Raw genomic sequence first — 21,556 nt, 5'->3', positions numbered from 1 at the left:
TAAATTAGCATATAATTCATAGGTGAAAGAATGAAGGCAGAAAAAAAAATGGTGGAAGACAAAGAAAAAAGGTGAATGGATGGGGGGGGGAGAAGGAAATATAGAGGGATAAAAGAAGAAAAATAGAGAGTAAAGAAAATGAACGGGAATAAAAGTAAGGAAGAATCGGATAGATGGAGGGATAAAGGATGAGGGATGGAAAATATGAAAGTAAAAAAAAAAAAACGTATAGACGAAGGAAAGGAAGAGAGAGAAGTTAGGCTGATTGGAAATAAAACGGGTGGGAGGATAAAAGGAAAAAATACAAAAAAAAGTATTAAGGATAGTGGAATGAAAGGAAAAGGAGTATGGGAAGGAAATGTGGAGGGATTAAAGCAATCAGGAAAATGAAGGAGGAAAGAGAAAAGAAGGATAAAAAGAAACTGTTGTTGAAAGAGAAAAAGGATGAAAGAACTGGAAAAATTGCGGACGGGTTCAACAAAGGAAGGAGAAAACGCGGGAAAGGTTTTTTTGGATTAAAAAAAGAAAGACAAATATATTCAGTACCATCCGGTAACCTGGGCGAGAGAGAGAGAGTGTCAGTAGGATTCATGATCAGGAGTGTATCAGTTGTTTCTCAGAAGGAGAATACATGAGAAAACACACTCTAATGAACACAAAGCCTAAACACCACCTCATCCTTTCCTCCACATTCCTGACGTTCTCTATACAGCAGTCAGCTTTGTGAGAGGAGGGTCTGCAGGCTGAAACACCGTGTTGATGAGAGAGAGAGAGAGAGATCAGAGGAGAATAATCAGACTGGTTTGAGCTGAAAGGAGGTCTATAGTAACTCAAATAATCACTCTTTACAACCGTGGTGAGCAGAAAAGCATCTCAGTATTCACAAAACATCTAACCTTGAGGTGGGTGAGCTACAACAGCAGAAGACCGCATCAGGTTCCACTCCTGTCCGCCAAGAACAAGGATCTGAGGCGATCATGGGCACAGGCCAAACTGGACAGCTGAAGACTGGGAAAAAAAGACCAGGTTTATATTTATTTATTTATTTATTTATTTATTTTTAAATCTTCAACTGTCCAGTTTCTATGAACCTGTGCCCATGATCGCCTCAGATTCTCGTTCTTGGCTGTCAGAAGTGGAACCTTAACGAGATATGCAACCAAATATTAAGTGTTATTTATTTACTTGAATTTACTCTAAGCCTAACTGTTTCAATACTTTTGCTCACCTAAAAATCGGCTGGTCTGCCCCCAAAGGTGCCATGTTCTAAGTTGTTTCGCGCATCTGGATGTAAATACCAGGAAACGAACGCTGAAATTCTGACCTGTCGTCTCATATTCATCTTTTGATCTTAAACCTAACTGTCTTCAGTGTATAGCAAATACAGCCTTGCTGTTCCAATACTTTCAGAGGAGGCTGTATGTAATTTGTTGGTACCTCTGCTCAAAGTTCCTGCCTCAAAACGATTTTGGATCACCGAAAGGCTTCCGACAGTGAAAACTCATCTGCTTCATCTACTTATACTAAGAATGACAGCCTCTCCAGTGGTCTGACTTTTTTTTTGTTTACTTACATTTAAATGCAAGAATAACCGATCCATATAATCACGCCCGAGAAGGCTCGCACATCCCAAGCCTGTTCTTACGCCACTATCCGAGAGTGGCTCATCTAATCCGCCTTCACTCTAAACGCAGCCATGCTTGCTGAGTCAGCATTCTGTACTGGCATTATATCTGAAGGGTAAACATCTCTCAGTACTAGTAGTGCCTCTTCAAAGGACGTGGCTCACTGCTGGGTTCAGCTCTTAAACCTCAAGACCTGTCACTGTAAAGCAGTCTGAGTCTCAAAGGCCTCTGAGCTCGAGTCAATAAGACTTGCTTTAACTGCCGATACTTTAAGAGCGTGGAATTTCTTTCTAATTGCTTTCTTCTTCCTCAAGGGGAAGTCGTCTATCGTGACATATCTAAATAACCGACTCCCTATGGGGTTAACTGGCCAAATAAGGCACGACTTATTAGGGTGCCAAAATGTTTTCCCTCTTAACCTTTTCTGACCACAATACAGCCCTTGAAACTTGTGCATGTTTCAGACAGAGTTTCTTTTGAAGTAACCAACCAGGCATTCAGGTCAGAACACATACTGCCTAGAGAGTGCAAAAGTGTGCATCCTCATTGGACAAAATGAAACAAGCATACATTTAATAAGTGTAGTGTGTTAGCTTTCACAGATATCCCTTCATTATAGTAAGTAACAAAAAGGCCAAATCTTTTTTTGCCTTGCACTATAGTGCTGCTAGACGTCACATAAGGCTATTTTAAGGTCCGGTCTGTAGAGATTAAGAGGCTCAGGACAATTTTTTCATACTCATTTTTTAAACAAGATTTTTTTCCTTATGATTCGGATTGTTATCTTCCTGTCGGACACACACACACACCTACGTTACTTTGACCTTCTTGGAATTCTTCTTCTTTTCATTTGTCCTTTTCAAACCCATAAGGGGATGCAAACTTTTGTGCTGAACTGTATACTGCAAGGGCTGCACGGTGTCACGGTGTGTAGCCCCGCCTTTACGGTCCCTGGTTCAATCGTGAGCATGTGTTTCTGTGCATGTTGTCCCCATGTCTGTGTAGGTTTCCTCTGGCTTCTCTACTTTCTTTCCAAAAGATTGAAGATCTCATTCCCAGAGGTGAGAATGAGACCTAATACCCATCACTGTAATCTATCTGCTTGTATTTATCACTACTTAACTTTAATCAATGCATGAGGTGAAATCAAGGCAGATGACTTTAGGGAATCTTTCTCGTAGTATTACTGTAATACTTTAGGTAAATTTAACAGCTTGTACCTTTCTACTTTAGCTCGTGTGAAGAATTTGAAGGTGTATTTCAACTTAGACGATTAAGGTTTTTTTTTTTTGTTTTTTTTTTACTTGTGTAAAGAATTTCAGTACGTTTACCATCTCTATTAGCAACACACGATGCTTTCTATCTACGTGTGATGTTCTTATTATATACACTTTTATGACAAGAAACTAGTTGTGTTCAAATATTGATATTTAACATATTTCCAAATGAATGAGCGTAATCTTGGTGCAGACAGCATGCTGTTTCTCATGCACTGTGTGGCATTTGGTGTGTGAGAAGTTGGAAGATTTGAATATGAAGTGAACTGTAAAGCGGTCTTGTGACTCTCTGTGGGAGGTCCATCGGTGGTTGAAAGCAGCCAGACGGTAGAATGATGGTGTACCCCTGCCTATTGTACTATACTGCCTTATTATTCCTATTATATCACATGTAATCCTCAATTAGTTGAAAGCTCCATAAACACATCCTGGACCTGGAGATAAGGCTTGAGGGGCTGTGGAGGCTTGACGGGTAAGGCTCTGGGTTACTGCTCGGAAGGTCGGGGGTTCAAGCCTCAGCACTGCCTGGCTCTGGGTTACCGATCAGAAGGTTGTGGGTTCAGGCCTCAGCACTGCATGGCTCTGGGTTACCCTCACAGTTACCGATCAGAAGGTCAAGCCCCAGCACTGCATGGCTCTGGGTTAAAAATCAGAAGGTCGGGGGTTCAAGCGCCAAGCTGCCACTGTTGGGCCCTTGAGCATGGCCCTTATCCCTCTCTGCTCCAGGGGTGCCGTATCGTGGCTCATGTACCCTGCGCTCATGTACCCCAACTTCCTGACCCGCTGGGATATGCAAAGAAAAATCAAGGACTGACAAAAAAAAAATTAGAGGTCAATGTACATGAAGGTGAATCTAAATGAATGTTAATGTCTCCCACATGCAGAATTTTAGAGCATACACAGGATGCAATAGTGAGTAAGCACTAACTTAGTTAAAAAATAGACTTTTAAGTAACAAAACTCTAACGTTTCAGTAATTAGTAATGAATTAGTAACGAGTTTCCATGAGAACTGAGAGAGAAAACATTACTGTAGGAACATAAGTAGAAATTAATATAAAACACTAAAAATAATTCATAAACTATTCATAAAAGTTTATTATTATTATTATTATTATTTAATTGTATTAAGCAGTTAGAATGTAACTTTTACATTCATTTGACAGTCCTGTTCTGTACCATTATAACAGCTCCAAGTTGCATGACTCATTTAAGAATGTTACTTTGCATATATTTTAACTTACTATACTTTTGAACGTAAGTTAAGGAAGATTTTCTGTTGCTCGCTGCTAAATTACAGCCTTGTATGTTTGTAGGTTATTGTTCGTTTCTATTTTTAGACAGTGACTGGCTAAATAAAAACAACACACCGACCATGTGCTCCTCTGAGGAGACCTATAATAACTCATATAGACATTTCCATTTTTAACACTGAGGTACTGGAATAGCTTAAGGTATATTCGGTAGTAGATCTTCAGGAGGAAGGTAAGGTTTAGCTACTGGAAATTAACATCGATGTGATCAGTAAATAATCAGTAGTTATTATAAATAGCCAGTAGTTCTGCTGGGGAATATATATGACTCAGTTACTGCATAGTTAATAGTGAAACCCTATTTTTTTTTAGTAGTTAACCCGAGTAAGATTAGTGTTATAGAAGAACTAAGTGTTTGGTCCTTTTAGTTCCTGCATAGTTATCTGTGAGTTAGAGCACAGTATTGTAAAGTGTTATGGAATACTTACAATGTGCTAAATATGGATAATACTAACTAACTTCCACAACCACTACATCATCACATCCAAGTCAAGTCTGAAGTCTCTAAGCTGCTAATTGGAGTCATTTCAATACTATTTGCACCCTGTTTCCTGCTAACCTGGCTAACAATTGTCCAATGTCTGGTCCAGTGTGAGTTAGAAGTAGCAGTTATAAGTGGCAGTTCCTCCGTTTTTATGAATTTATTTTTTAGAAAGAAGCAACCTCAGCTCACCCTTGTTTCCTAATTGGCTCCAGCTTCCCAGGTTTACAGATTTTTGAGTTTAAATAAAAGAACTCGACGTGAAGCAAAAACAGCAAATGAACCAGAAGTGAATTTGTACGGAATTTCCCCCCCACTGTGTTTGAAAAAAATGGGTACATATGAATTTATTATATATTTCTCTAAATACAATTATTAAGACTATTTCTAGAAATTGTTCTCATTTAATATTATATATATATATATATATGTTTCTGTACAAATAGATGCTGAAAATAAGCAAACATATCTGCTAGTAAAACAAAACAATTTCAAGCTTGAAATAAATGGGGGGGGGGGGGGGGGGGGGATATCCAGCTTTTCTCAATTTTGTTCTTGTGCAGCACATTACATTTGATTGATTGATTGAGTTGTTTGTTTATGTATGTTTATTTGTTTATGCATGCATTATTAAGGTTTTATTTTGTGGTTAATTTGATTACTACAATTAGATGCAGACATATAATAACACATTTCCTTATTACACTCATTGTAACTACATTGAATGAATAATTATCTATTGTTATCCTCTTATTTACTCTTGTTGGTTTTCTCATTATTTAATAAATTGTAATCAGTACATTGTAGCTGATATTGTGCCTCATGTTTAAGCCTGGATTATAACTGAATTAGACCTCTTTACTCACGAACCTTCTGAATCATGTTCAAGACTGCGATATCACATTAGTGTATCTGTATAATGTTGCTTTAGTTTAGTCTCTGTGCCTCCCATTATTCACGCTTCCTACCACCACAGACTGTCCCGCTCAGATGCAGTGTGTTTGTGCTGCATAATGTTGGCTAAGGCTGTGTAACTGACCACCTGTTGTTCTGCCAAAGGGCTTTTTGAGTTTAATTCATTCTAATTAGCAGATGCTAATCTCATCCAAGACAACCCCTGTTGTGGGGATAACGAGCTTGTGATCTAACGAACCCCATGGTCCTTGGCTAACCTACTCCATCACGTTGCAAAAGAGTGTAAAATTGCCGGAGAATGAGGGGGAATAAAACAGAGCAGAAGACGGGACGGAGCAGCAGGATTTAAAGGCAGGCAGCATGGGGCACTAATTAAAGTAAAGCCCTCCCCAGCCAAAGCACAACATAATACATGCCTCTGTCAGGCAAACTACTGTAACACAATCACACACTTCAATAGCTCCTTGACTAGCACTTCCTTTGATCATGACATATTGCTCTTGTCTTCATCATGCTTGAAAGTAATGCTGAATGTGGACTAACTGAGCTAGTAATCTATTGTTATTAAAGTATAATTTGTGCTCTTTAACATAAGCTACATTTAATGTAATGCAACAGTTGCCTAGGAAGTTAACTGCCTAAGCTAATTGCCTTGGTGCTTGATAGTTTGCTAATATGTTCTCATCCAGTACTATGGATATTTACAAGAGCAGTTTGATACTAAAGGAGCAACACCTGATGAGTGGCAAAATCGACAAATTAAAGGAAAAAATGTGTTGGCGTTGCTGTTTTTTTTGTGTTCCAACTGTATATTTGCCATTTTGAGCTTTGCTTGCACTAGAGGTGTTTGTTGGACTGTTTTTGTAATTGCATTCCCACCTGCTTCTGCAGAAAGGAGAGTTTGACATACGTTGGGGGCAGTGGTGGCTTGGGTGGCAGTGGCGGTTAAGGCTCTGGGTTACTGATCGGAAGGTTGGGGGTTCAACCTTCGGCTCGGCCCCAGGACTGCCGAGCTGGATCACTACGATCAACACTGCCACTGTTGGGCCCTTGAGCAAGGTCCTTAACCCTCTCTGCTCCAGGGGCGCTATATCATGGCTGACCCTGCGCTCTGACCCCAGCTCCCTGGCATGCTGGAGTATACGAAGACCAATAAAGACTCATTACTCATTACATACCCTCCAACATACCCTCCAACCCTCCTGTCAGTGGATCACTACTTCTCTGACAGGAAGGAAGCATTCTGTGTTCTATCATCACTCCTCTACTCCCTTTATATCAATGACTGCACCACAACACAGAGCTCCATCAAAATCATCAAATAAATCAACTGTAGTGGGTCTCATCTCCAACAATGATGAGACTACAGTATCTACAGAAGTAAAGTAGACCATCATACAGCTTGGTGTTCCCATAACAGGCTTGAGCTTAATGCTGCCAAGATGGTTAAAATATTGGAGATGCATAAGCATCTCAGCTGTGTCTAAGGTTGAGTCTTTCAGATTCTTAGGGACCACCGTCACCAACTCACTGAAATGGGCCGACAACACACCAACCATCTTCTTTCTTCAACTACTCAGGACGCTCGATGGATCTCAACCGGTCCTGAAAAGATTCTACTCAGCCACCATGGAAAGTGTGTTCCCTACTACCATCACAGTCTGGTTCCCCTCTGTCTCTTAGATCTGCAAGACCAGACTGCAGCAAGTGATCCGCTTGGCGGAGAAGATCATCGGCTGTTAACTCAGCAAATTCAAGGACCGTTATCATCACGGCAACGTGGAGGGCAGTGAAAATTGCTGCTGACACCAAACAACCAAGCAACCACCCCTTTGTCAAGCTGCCATCGCAGAGGCACTACAGGCCAATCGTCTCCCAAACTACTCTCCGCCTTCACAGTTTCTTTCCAGACGCTATTCAATTACTCATCCACCTCAATTTTGCCGTTTGCACACACTGACACCATGTCTCTTATCTCCTGTCCGGTCTCTGTGTAATCATTTGTGTCTACTGCACTGTATATTTGTTGCACAGTCTGTTGACGTTGCTACACTGTATGTTTGACGTACTGTTTAATGTTGCACACCGCCATCAAACCAAAACTGATTCCTGTGAACACAACTCATAGGCAATAAAGAGTTTCTGATTCGGACCACTGCTGCCCGTTCTTGCACTCATTATGGTTTGTGTCTGCCTGCAAAATTCTCTGAGAAACGTATTATTTTCACCTTCACACTGCTTAGTTCTTTCTCAAAATATTAAGAAATGAGTCATTTAAACCGCCATTATCTTCGATTCGATTCGATTTTATTTGTATAGCGCTTTTAACAATGGACATGTCAAGATCTTGCTTGACCGGGACAAAGAAGTTACTGATGATGAATGAAGGTTGCCGAAAAACAACACAAAACCCAAAACAATCAAAATCCCTTATAGAATTTGAAATGGTTGTAATGGTTATGATGGGAATTGCATTGGTTTTAATGGAAACTGTAACTGCCCCTGTGGGTCTCTACTGGTAATTTTGTTTCCTTCTATTGGTGGCGTGTTATATCTAGTGGATACCATTAAGGAGCGGTAATGGTTTTAATGGTTAGGTGATGGTTTTTAATGGCATTTGTAGTGAAAACCATTTGAATTTCTGTAAGGGTTTCTATCACTTTTTTTTTTTCATGTAGCGCTGTGAAAGCACCAAAAATACTCTGCTGTTAATGACCGTGGCCTTTATCCCATGAACTTCATATCTGACTGACCACTCCCACCGCATTAAAGTAAACCGTGCCCAGGATCATTTTTTGTGGGGGGGTCATGAGGGATCGCAGTCCCGATGCACACCTCTGACGTGCACTGTTTATTTACAAGCTTGCATTTTGATAATGAGGTACGATAATGATAACTTCTTTGCCTTAGAGTTATTCTGCTGTATTGGAGATCCCTCTTCTACATTTTACATTTACTTTTTTTATGTGTGTGTTGTTTGTGTCCTTGTCTTTGTTATCTCTCTGAAATGTCTATAAGCACAGCACTCTGCTGTATTACTGTATATATCTGCTGTGGCGTGACTGTGTCTCACTGCTTTATAGAAATGTCTCAGAAGCAGAAGACCTCTTCCATGGCTGTAGCAGGAGCTGTTATGGGAGCCGTGCTGGCACTCTTCCTCATCATCATCTTCACCATTGTCCTCCTTACTGCCCGCAAGGCTCGTTCACACACACATACTGACAAAGTGTAAGTGTATTTTTCCATATCATTCATATCTTCAGTTCATTTAGCTGAAATGTTATCTCCAATACCGTATATAAAGCACAGATCATGTTAAGAGAACTGAGATGATGAAAGATGGACCATAGAAAAGCAAAGGCCGGAGCTCAGAATTTCAGTCTTCTCGAACTGAGGACCAGGTCCTGCTTTAATGCTGTGTCTGGTTAATACTGTATCATTACTGGCATCACTCTGTGTGTGTGTGTGTGTGTGTGTGAGGCTGTTAGCATGAGTCAGCAGACTTTCTGCACTCAGATGTGCATTATGGGGCAGGTGGCGCTGTATGGGCACTTACCTGCTGAATTATTGAAAAGGCTGTGCTTTCTCAGCCATTTACTGACTGTCCTTTGAACCGAGACTGACAGATTACAGCTCACTATTACTGCTAGAGGTACAGCGACTTTCTCTTTAGATAAAGTGCACACCCTGAAATGTTTTGCCTAGGAGGTGACTGTTACTTCATATCAATTGTTCATAGGTTTACAAAACAAATATGGTGACTAAAACCCTCTTAGAAATCTTGTCTCATTAGCTTGTTTGCCAGCTAGCTAGCACTGGCATTAAGGAATATGAAATGTTATGAATATCATGCAATAATCCTCTCAAAATGCTGCTGTGTTAGCAAATCATAAAAACATTTGTAAATATGAGATATTAGCAGAAATCCTGTTCAACTAGCTATGTGGTTATTCAGTTCGCTAGCAATAATAGTGAATGTCAAATTAATGTTTGTCAGCTAGTTAGCAATAGCAATAATTATGTTTTATTATTATTATTATTATTCATATGAATATGACTCTCTGAAAGCATGTAAAGTTAGTGTATGTTTGCCAGCTAGGATTAGCAGTAAATTATGAACATGTAAGAGTACGACTAGATCCTCATAAATGCTATCAGGTTAACTAGTGTTAGCTAGCAGGCTAATCCTAGTGCACTGTTTTATAAGCTTTACGGTGTTGTAGTCACATAGCAAAAGGATACTAGAGAATATCCAGAGCACTTCTAAAATCCCAAAATAAACTGTATGTTTAGGGGTGACTGTTACTCCATATTGTGAGTTTACAAAAGAATTTAAACGCAGCAACAAGCTACTAGAAAACTGAAGGTAAAACTGAAGTAAATTTGAAAAATAAACACTATTAAAGAAATAGTTTGGCCAGAGATGAAATGTAAACGCATGCCTGGGCTCATTTTGCTAAGTTTCCACGCTTTGTGTACACATATACAGATATTTTTGAAAATGGAGGGATAAAAATGGAGGGAAACTTTAGCCCTGTGTACAGGGCCTCAGAAAAGCTAATAGCCTTCTGTCACAAATCGTGACGGAGCAGAGATAAGGCGGATGCAAGTGCAGGATAACAGTTGTTTATTTGTAGAGACAGGCAGGCAGACAAATCCAAAACGTGATCCAAAACGTAATCCATAAACATGCAAGAGGTCAGGCGATTGGCAAACAGGCATACACGGGGCTAGGCAGGAATCTAGGTCGATAACCAAAACAAGACACGAACTAGAACGAGGGACTGGAAGCCCAGAATCCAGCACGAACTAACTTTAAACATTGACTATGACGCGAACTAACTCTAACATGAACCGTGACTATGAATACGCTACAAACTTGCTACAAACTTGCTACAAACTTGCTACAAACTTGCTACAAACTTGCTACAAACTTGCTACAAACTTGCTACAAACTTGCTACAAACTTGCTACAAACTTGCTACAAACTTGCTACGTACTACGTTGTGTGCTGGGAGGCACGCGCTATATATGCCGACATGATCAGCGTCTCAACTGCTATCAGCTGAGAGCAATTCAGACCCACGTGAATTCCCAGCCAATGACGGAACAGGGAGGAGACATGACAGACATAAACAAAACACACGTGTCCCAAAGTCACTACGGTCAACAGCGGAAAAGCAGGTGCTCGCGCATTCGCGCTTAGAGCACGCTGCTTCAAGGGGGAATCGTGACACCTTCACTAAATGATCACCTTAAAACTTTTCAACTTACCGTTTCATTAAATAGCATAATAAACCATAATACAAAATCAAACACTACATTCCAAATCAGTTCTAATGTACAATTCCACCTTAAAACGCTTTAATAGATTTAATCGATTTTCACTGCTCGCAACCTTGAGGTAGTCCTGGACAATCAGCTATCAAATCCTTCCTGGCGCTTTTTCAGTCCATTGTCATTTCGAGACTGGACTATTGCAACTCGCTACTGGTTGGTTTACACCTGTGTGCAATCTGACCCCTGAAACTGATCCAGAATGCAGCTGCATGACATGTGTTCAACCTCCCAAAGTTCTCCCACAACACCCCATGCTCCATCCACTGGTTTTCTTCAGTTGCCCGCATCAGATTTAAAGCACTGATGAACATCTGGGCATCTGATACATGCTGTAAAAGTCAATGTTAAAACTTTAGGTCACCCATCCCCAGATCTTGAAAAGCTCGTCTTGCTTGGTCAACAATATTTGGGAATAAATTAAATGATGTACATTTCATTTCTGGATGAACTGCAAGTATTTCATCTTTCAGTTTAAATGAACGAATGAATTGAGTTCAAAATTGAGTGAAAGTACAACTGTGACGAGGTGCAGTAGTTATTTAACCAAGGAAAAAAAAAACAAAAAAAACGTCATCATTCCTTACAGGTCAAAGTTCACTAAGTTCTGAGTAATTATTTCGGGACAGAATACAGAATTCGGGACAGTTTCTCAGGTGACTGTCAGGATATCATTAAATACATTACGCTTCACCTGTTGCCCTGTCCAAATGAGCGCCTTCATGCTACAGTGCCTCTCTGTGGCCCCATCCTCGATTAGCTACACAGACGATTTCTTTTGGTCAATAACCTCTAAAGGCCAGAAACCCAGTCAAGCCTATAAGGGGTCAACTGACCATTGTTCTAATACAATACAGAAACTGTAAGGAAAGCTATATCTGACCTGAAGAAAAAAAGAAAAGAAAAAAAATGAAGAAAAAAAGAAAAGAAAAAAAAAGAGAGAACTGCCTCCTGAATTCACATTCACTTTAAATACAGAAGTTGACTCCTGCTATTGCAGCACTTTTTAGGGTCAAGAAAGGTCGGCCTCTTTTAGGATTTTTGAAGGGGGCCTGGCAGTTTTCTTTGGCTCTGACATGCAGAGCTAGTCTCCATCCTGTCACTGTGTGAGAGTATCCAAACTTCAGTTCACACGTCTTATATTCCTCAGGCCGAAGCCTGAGCAAGAAGCCTGTCAGACTCGAATGGGAATTCTTCTGAATCCTGTCAGGTTAGCTTGTTTTTGCCAGGTAGCTTACATTAGCAATTGTAAGCATTCTAAACATTTATGAATTTGACAGCTTTTAAGTAATTCTTAGTCTATTTAGATCAGAGTTACCGATGAAGACTATCAGCATTTATGAATATGACCTCTTGGAAATAAAATAAAAAATGAGCTTTTGTTAGTTTGCATTAGCAGTAAAGATTATAAACATTTATGGATATTACAGCTTTTAACTAATTCTGTCTATTTAGGTTAAAGTGACCAGTGAAGACTATCAGTATTTATGAATATGACGTCTTGGAAATCACAAAAACATGAGCTTTTGTTAGTTTGCATTAGCAGTAAGGATTATAAACATTTATGAATATATGAGTCAAAATCCTAAACAGACTTAAAGACTAAAATTTTGTTAAGCTAGTTATGTTTGCCATCTAGTAAGCAGTGCAAATGATTAGCGTTCATTAATATGACTTATGACACATTAGTAATGTGGGTTGAGCGCTTGGTACGTGTATGAAGTCTAGCGGCAGAGTTTTGAATATATTGCAACCTAGCAATAGAATTAGCAGGTAAACCGATGAGGAGAGCATTGCAGTAGTCAAGACATGAGGATATAAATGCATGAACCAGTGGGTCAGCGTCTATGAGGCTAATGAAGGGACGGAGGCGAGCTATGCGACGAAGGTGAAAGAATCCAATTTTAGAAACGAGCTTCAATTATGAGCTTCTTTATGAGCTTCAAAGGTGAAGGAGAGATCAAAGATGATGCCTACAAATTTTTTTTACAGTACTGGACGGTTTAATGAGAGTACTATCAATGTCACAAGTGAGGTCATAAAGGACATTTTTAGTAAGTGTTGGTGTTCCAATAAATAATAATCTCAGTTTTGTTCATGTTCAGTTTGAAAAAGTTGGAGTTAAGCCATCCTTTTATTTCATTTGCACAGTGGACCGGTCTGTAGAGTGGGAGCAGATCTACAAGCTGTATGGATTTGATTGTCATCAGCATAACAGTGGTAACTGAAACCGTGGCGATGAATAAACTGACCCAAAAGCAGTGTATTTACAATGAATAGTAGAGGTCCAAGAACTGATCCCTGAGGGAGACCTAATTTCAGAGATACAGCAGGCGACAATCCTGCATAGGTATGTACAACTGTATATCTGTGAGATCTGAAGTAAGCCAGGAAAGAGAAGCACCCTGAACACCAATATCTGAGAGGCAAGAGGGTCATGACCGATAATATCAAAAAAGGAACTAAGATCAAGTAATAGAAGAATAGAAAGGGAACCGGAGACGCTTACGAGGACAGTTTCAGTACTACGGAGAGGACGGAAGCTGATTGAAAGGGTCAAAGGGGTATATCTTCTCAGAATCTGGCTAAGAAAATTTATATATATATATATACAAAGTAACATAATAAGTTAGGGTCCTTAAAAAACCTTGAACGCACTACGCCATTTGAAGGGAACAGGGGGAACCATTTCCAACATAGCTACTATTATTTCCATTTATGGACATAATGACCCACACTACTTTTTTATTTTTACATTATATCAACTCAAAACCCTAAACAAGGTTGATCTTTGGAGTATGTGATCCATAAGCTCTCCCACTACGATGCCTTTATTTGACCATGAGTATGTTAAAGAGCATGTAACGTCCCCTAATTTGGACATAGTTTCAATTCCATTTCATTGCCCGTGCAGTTCATGCTGGACAGACCAGCAGGAACACTGAAAATCACCCTGTGCAAAATATGTTAGCGCTCCAATGCAAATATATGATTATAAATAGTTACGTAGACATTTGTGAAATTCCCCAGCATGATGACGATTGATGCTGTTGTCATGAGAATGAGGGCCCAGAGTAGCCTGGCATGGTACAGTCCACTCATCATTCAAGGTCATTCATCCATCGTCAGTGACTGTTTATTCTGATCAGGGTGGCAGTGGATCCAGAGTCTATCCCGGGAACAGTGGGTGTGAGAGGGGAAGACACTCTACTCATGGATGGGACACCAGTACCTCACAGGAGACGATGCATTTACACACTCTTTCACGTCTTGGGGCAGTTTACTGTTACATACCCAATCCATCTGCATGTTTTTTGGGAGGAAACCGGACAAATCTGAGGGAACCCACACGGACACAGAGAAACTCCACACAGAGAGTAACCAGGATCAGGATCGAACCGGTGACCCCAGAGCTGTCAGACAGCAACGCTGGTACCACTCATTAATAACAATGCCTGAAATTCCTAAAGAGGGTTGAGTGTCGATTCTGAGCATGCATGTAGCATTAAATGCAGCAACACTATTTTCTACATTTCTACAAATAACCCCCTATGAATCTTCCGAGCTGAAATTGAGCAGGCATCCGATTGGAATCTTTAAAACATCAGCTAAAGATGTGAAATACCTCTTCCCTCAGATGACAGTTTTCTAAGAGCATTTTTTTTTTTGATGAAAGTTCCCCATAGCGCTGTCTGTGTTTAACAGACTGAGACAGCCTTATCGCTTCTGCCTTGCTGCTGATCCTCGTTCAGCCTCCGCCTGTCTGGACTTAGATTGGCTGTGGCTTTAAGCCGCATGCAGATCAGTGTGTTGGGACAGCTGGCGCCAGCCTGATAGATTCTACTGCCATTGTGCTACAGACAGCAGGGAGATAAACAACAGCAGGCGTCTAACACACCTGGGCAGAGAGGAAAAAAATCCACACGGCTCTCTGGAGTTAAGACTAATGTTGTATGGCGCAACATAGTAAGGAAGCATAAAACCACGGAAAACACAATCATCTGCATGGGAAGTGGTAGCTCATGGTTAAGATGTTAGACTTCTGGTCGGAAGGTCATAGGGTCAAATCCCAGCACCACCAAGCTGCCGCTGTTGGGCCCTTGAACAAGCCCTTTAACCCTCAACTGCTCAGTTGTTTAAATGAGATAAATGTAAGTTGCTCTGGATAAGAGTGTCTACCAAATGTCATAAATGTAAATGTAAATCTTTGGTCTAAAGCTACAGGACTCACTAAGATAGAATCGAAACCTTTGTGTGCTGCGTTATCGTTAATTTTCTCAGCTCCAGAGTAGAACCATTAGGGCTAAGGATTTTTTGGAATTAAAAATGACATGGAAAAGCAGCAAGATTTCAGTCTTGCGCAGGAAAATTCTGAAAACTGACCTTCAGCTGTGTGCATATGCACGTGTGTAGTAAGGGAGGGCGAGATGGAAAGAAGGTGCTTCCTCTCCCACTTTGATGTTAGACCCAAAATCATGGTCCTTGTCCTGTCTTGGTGGACATCCAGCCAGATCTGGTGAGAGAACTCAGGGCTGTCTGCTCTTCTTCCTGCTCAGTCTATAAACACTCCCAACATCCCCCATATGTGCACAATGGATCATATCTACTGCCTTAAGGCCTAAATGCCTTTATCGCCCTCGTAACTTTTCATGGGAAATTCTAATGTGAATTCATACTCGTGTAACGATCTGTAAGAAGCTTCTTCAGTTGTAAAGCTTTATTTAGAGAGGACAGGGGACACCTTACACAGAGCTAATAGTCCATTACAAATCAGTTATACTTGGTTGCAATGGCTTGAGATATAGTGTCCACGGAATTTGGAACAACAAAGAGTAAAGAGGATGGTTCTGCAGTGAAGTCCAGTTTACATAATCAAGAAACCAGAGATCACAGGTCAAGGAGATCATAGTCCTTTTCTTCTCTCTTCTTTAGCATGGCGGCGTGTAGAAGACAGATCTGACACTCCATATTTGTCCTGCAACACCGTGGTCTTATCTCCAGGTCACTCAGTGAGTAAGTCCTTATGACAATAAAGAATTAAAAGGGCAAAAAGAGGCATCTCTGAGTCCTTTAGGCATCCTAGGAATTCAAGGTCTGGACAGCAGTGACCCTGTAGAATTGTGTAAAAAGTTAGGAGATCATAAACAGAAACCTAGTGGAGATTAACCCACCAATGCTTGAACCCACACACTTATTCAAATCTTAAACCACGTCTCGTAAGTATTCCAGGGCTTGGTTCCATTCATGTCGCTTAACGTCAGGACAGAACGGAAGGGAAGAGGCTGAGAGAGGTAGTTGAGAGATAAGAGACTGACACATTAAATATTAAGTGGGAAGGGTGAAAGAGAAAAGTATTAAAAAAAAAAAAACCCTTTCATGGTGGCAAGACGTATACATGTGTTGAAGTAGGAGGCAATTAACTGCCTGAATGGCAATGTTCACCCAAACTAATTCAAAGGAGTACTGACAGATGGAAATGAAGAAATCTGAACCGTGATATGTTGAACTGATCATTCAATACTGGCAGCAGAGCGAGAACTTGCTGTATTGTGTTTGGAAGACAGTATGTGTTCGAATGTGTGTGTTGGAGGACGTTTAAAGATATATCATTTCAAAGGACATCTAGATTTAACCAGAGTAAAAGTTTTTAACATGTCGCTTGAAGATGTAGAAAAGAAAATGCATCTCATAGAATACGGACCAAAAAAGGGCATATTTTTATTGGACGGATCAAGCTGGCCCAGTATTAACTACAAATGCTCCAATGTCAAAGTCTTTTCACGAAGTCAGGCAAGATTTGAATTAACTGGCGGAAACACTGGTGTAACTTGTGAGATTTGCATTGGTGGGGCGGAGATGGTTAAAATAATAGCGAGACTTGATGGGAATGTAGCTTTATTGCTGATAAAATGCTAATAACTCCACATCCCAGCCATAAATCAACTGGGAAAAGGTTTTTTATTTTGTTTATGTTATTTTTATTTATTTATTTTTTAAACCTGTGGCAAGTTAGACTACATTTATCATTTTAAATTAAACAGAAGAGATTGTTTTAATCATTATGCTTCCTGTCATGAGATGGAGGCAAAGATGGATGCAAATGCAGTTCAAGGTTTTATTACAAGGGGCTGGCAAACAAATCCAAAACAGTGTTATCCAAAAACAGGCAATGGTCAGCAAACATCAATACCATCAAATAAAGACTTGGTAAATTCAAGTAAATACACACTGAGCATTACTTTACAGTGTGAGAGTGGAACTGGAGTCCTTATATACTGTATGGATATGATTGTGTTCAGATGTGTGTGATTAGAAATCAGGTGAACGGGACAAAGACTGTGGGTTTTGGGAAGTGTAGTTCATGGCGGCCATGCGGATGGCAATTGGCCTCCTAAATGAGGGAGAAAATCAAGGGGGTGAAGGGGGCAGAAAGGTAGTTTTGTGCATTGTAAAAAAATTTTGTCTAAGAACAGAAAATTAGAAATTAAGCTGGTAATTGGATACGTTACCACCAGGTTATTTAGGGACTGGAGTTAGACCAGTTTTTAGTTGAGAAGGACCAAATCCAGCAGGTAAGCATTTTTAAATGTGATGTAGGGATAGGATCAAGAGAGCAAGTGGTGGTCCTCATCATGGAAATATTGCCTTGCCGCTGGATAGACATGTGTACCAGAGACAAGGAAAGGGTAAACCAGTGAAGTCAATTTCCTTAGTGAACAATTTCATGAATCTGTCATGCCTGTGACAGAATACGGGTGGACTTTAAGAGCTTGTTGATGGTGAACAATCGGGTTTCAAAGTTATCAAAGCCATTATTTATTCATTTAGAATAATATGAACATTAAAAAAATGATTATATCCTAATGAGAAAATATTAATGGGACCAATCAGACCATCCATCCATCCATCCATCTTCTATACCGCTTATCATTTTCAGGGTCACGGGAAACCTGGAGCCTATCCCAGGGAGCATCGGGCACAAGGCGGGGTACACCCTGGACAGGGTGCCAATCCATCACAGGGCACAATCACATACACAATCAGCCTACCATGCATGTCTTTGGACTGGGGGAGGAAACCGGAGTACCAGGAAGAAACCCCCACAGCACGGGGAGAACATGCAAACTCCGCACACACAGGGCCACGGTGGGAATCGAACCCCCGACCCTGGAGGTGTGAGGCTAACCACTAATCCACCGTGTGCCCCCAATCAGACCTGTTCTCTTTAATAATACGTGAAACAGAAATGAAACAAGTTTATAGATGTGTCAGTTATTAATTTCTCATTCTAGTAATAGACTAACACTGTAGGTCAAGCACTGAAAAAGCTCAATGAAGCACATGCCGTTCTGTTAATCAGACCATCATGTGGAATAATAAGTTATTTATTTATTCGACTTGGGTTTCTCTGAGGTCTGGCACTGACCTTTCTACCCTTCTAGAATTTGGCTGAAAAATGATCTGCCTTTCGTCAGGCACGTACAGTAACCTTCTGACAAGGTAGCACTAGTGCTAGAAACGTTCCAAGTGTTGTAGCACTTTTTTTTTTATAGTATATTTTATACTATAACACTGTTCAGTTCTCAAATCTGATTGGTCAGAAGATATTGATTAATGTTATATTATGGCAGCCCTGACAGTAGTGCAGCTATAAGATCACAGGTTTATGAATGTTTTCATTCCAATACATTGTCATTCACATACAGTAGTAAAAGCTCATTCACAGGGACTTGTATGGTGGATGCGCCACATAAACAGGTTTTTTTTTGTTTTTTTTTAAAGTGTGTAATAAAATAACTTTTGCTAGTACTAACAGTGACACGTAATTTCTATTTAATTAATATATTAGTATAAATTTTATACTAATTAATGACACATAATTAGTGACATCTAATTTCAAACCCCATAGCTATTGTTGCATTTTATAGCCCTAACATTTGAGAATTGCTCAGTGGAAATTATTCAATTGCATCAGAGCGTAATTACCGATCTAATAAACAGATGTTGAATTGCATTGAGATTGCTAAAGCTAGAAAAGCTATCCGGTCACACACCAAAAAAATACAAATAAAAAATGGACACACCTTTCTCTTTTCCTTTCTCACACAGTGCTATAAATCCCTGTTGTTTTGTTTAGTAGCTCAAAAATCTGTCACAGAGTCATATCGTGTGAATGTGAACGCGGGCCTGTGTCTGCCATCCTGCTTGGGTGAGAACGAGACATGGATTAGGAGGTATTGCCCCAGGATTTCCCCAGTAGGTGAAATCTCTGCAGCAGCGACTTTGTTTTTTCACAGGAAGTTTCAACCTTAACGTGTAATTGTTTCTTGTTCATCTGGACTGATGGCCAGTGCTGATAGGGAAGTGAAACTTTTTCGCTTTTACACTGGGAACTAAAAAAGGGCGTGTGCATTCTTTAACCCCTGGTTAATCAACTAACATAACACGAGTTTAGGAAAATATTTGCCCTGCTTAGTGATAATAGCAGAAGAATTCTGCAAGCTCACCTCACCCTTATTTCTACATAAGGAATTTCCTTGACCTCTATATCATGCCGTCTTCTTTGTTTTTGCAAGGTCACAAAATGTTATTTATTTCCTTCTACAGCATTGATCTGCCTCCGACACACAGGCCACCTCCTCCGTACAGCGGGAGACCCCTTGCTGTCCCCCAGGACCCTCTCACAGTTGCCTCTTTCTCCCAGGTGGGTAAGAGCCCTTTCTCTTGGGCTGCTTAGTGGTGTTTCCTTATACAGCGAAATGACTGTGACAAATGTGATTACTTTTTGCACCCTAATTATGATCTATTCTCAGTCCCTTTTAGCTGTCTTCCACCGTCAATTACTGTCCTTTATGGACTCCATTTTCTCTTATCTGTCTCATTCTCTCCCCCTCTGGCACATGCACCATCTCTCATCTTCCAGTTATATTAGACCGCACATTTCAGCACACATGTTTGTGGAATATTCTATAGCTGTGGGAGATTCGGAATAGAAGCGATTCATTGTCTGCTATAGCTGCTCTGACAGAGATGCCAAGACAGTAAGATGTCGCTTCTAAATTTTCATGTTTCTTCATGTTATTTTCACGATTGTTTCGTAGTGTGATAAGAAAGAAGTGACCGCAGTGAAGAATCAGAAGACTTTGTCTAAATAAAGTATTATTGAGGCGCACAGGAAGGCAGACTCAACCTTGAACATCCAAAAAGTTTATAACATCCATCCATCCATTTTCTGTACCGCTTATCCTACATGAGGTCATGAGAAACCTGGAGCCTATCCCAGGGAACTCGGGGCACAAGGCGGTGGACCCTGGACGGGGTGCCAACCCATCGCAGGGCAAAGTTAACTTATAATATATACAGTACAATTTTGAGTGCCATTTTCTAATCATTTTGTGAAAGAAAATATGCACTTAATGTTATTAAACCTTTACCCTTAATGTAAATGCTATCACAAATTGTGACTCGGTGTGAATCAGTGAGTAAAATTGATTTTCCCTCACTGGAAAAGATTATTCACTGAAGAGGAAAGGCCATAGGATGTTAAAGCTGAGCATTTGCTTCTGGTAGCAGTTACACTTGATTTGCATCAACTTTATCTGTGTGAACTTTCACTAACCTCAGTCTTGTGAGCTTTGTGAAACTGAGTGGGCGGGACTCAGAATGACATCATTGTTGACCTCTTAAGAAATGGGGAAAAACTGGGTTTTTGTGGTAAAATTCAGCCCCCCCCCCACCCCCCTCCCCCCCTCTCTCTCAATCTGCACAGTCATTTAGACAGTTCTTGTTGTGGTTTAGATCTTACTTGACAGACTAAATAGAGTCAAATGCTCAAGTTCCCACAGTACAAAAATGGAAAACCTTCCACAAAGCAAAGTCAAGCAGTAGGTTATTGACCATGCTAGCCATTTTAGCTTCAGGCTGTATCATGCTAACATGCTCATGCTCTGCTACTTACTGTATAGCCTTACAGGATGGACAAGTGCCAGGTGGACAGAATGCCAGGCAGGATGACCCACTATGAACTCCAGAACCCCACCCACCACCCGCTGTCCTATCAGGAGTGGATCTGCCATCAGAACGGGGACGACCGTGTTTACATCAACCACAGAGAGCATTATGTCTGATGCTAGTGCCAACAATTCACAAAGCCACAATGTCTACCCCACCTCAAAGCAGTCTTGTGGTACCGCTGTACAGAATGTTTCAATGCTTGCTGTAACACAAAATGAAAATCCAGATACCACAGGTGACATTCTGAAGTTTGGTGCACTGTAACACTATTACATGTTAAACTGTAATCCACAGAGCTACAATGTATGTTCCTTCAGTTTCTGTAATACGCCGACAGACATTCAGCTGTTTGCAATGAACAAATCAAACAAAAGCAATTGAAAGAGTTCAACACAACGAATGCTTCAAGTGGTTTCCCCCAAAATTCAACTGAAAATGCAATGTATAATGATTTCTCCAGTCATTATAACGGTCATCATGAAGTAATCGTATCTTTTATCTGAATCAACGTTTTGATCCAGTAAAACTCAACTCACTGATATGAAGTATTATGCCATTACTCCATTATTTTCACAGTAACACTGATCTAATTTTT

At 40.3% G+C, this 21,556-nt stretch overlaps 1 protein-coding gene across 1 annotated transcript in view; it reads left to right on the top strand.

Moving 5' to 3' along the window:
* The window catches only part of nectin3b (nectin cell adhesion molecule 3b), a 74,121-nt gene extending 52,565 nt beyond the window's left edge, over nt 1-21,556 (top strand). Inside the window, exons 6-8 of the mRNA XM_047161616.2 lie at nt 8,694-8,838; nt 19,555-19,651; nt 20,913-21,556. Coding sequence (XP_047017572.1) covers nt 8,694-8,838; nt 19,555-19,651; nt 20,913-21,074 — 404 coding nt within the window. The 3' untranslated portion in view covers nt 21,075-21,556. The remainder of the gene's footprint in view (nt 1-8,693; nt 8,839-19,554; nt 19,652-20,912) is intronic.

The sequence above is a fragment of the Ictalurus punctatus genome, chromosome 18, assembly GCF_001660625.3.
Source record: "Ictalurus punctatus breed USDA103 chromosome 18, Coco_2.0, whole genome shotgun sequence".
Classification (NCBI taxonomy): Eukaryota; Metazoa; Chordata; class Actinopteri; order Siluriformes; family Ictaluridae; genus Ictalurus; species Ictalurus punctatus.
The sequence above is the reverse complement of the archived record's forward strand: the minus strand, read 5'-3'. Positions and strand labels throughout refer to the sequence as shown.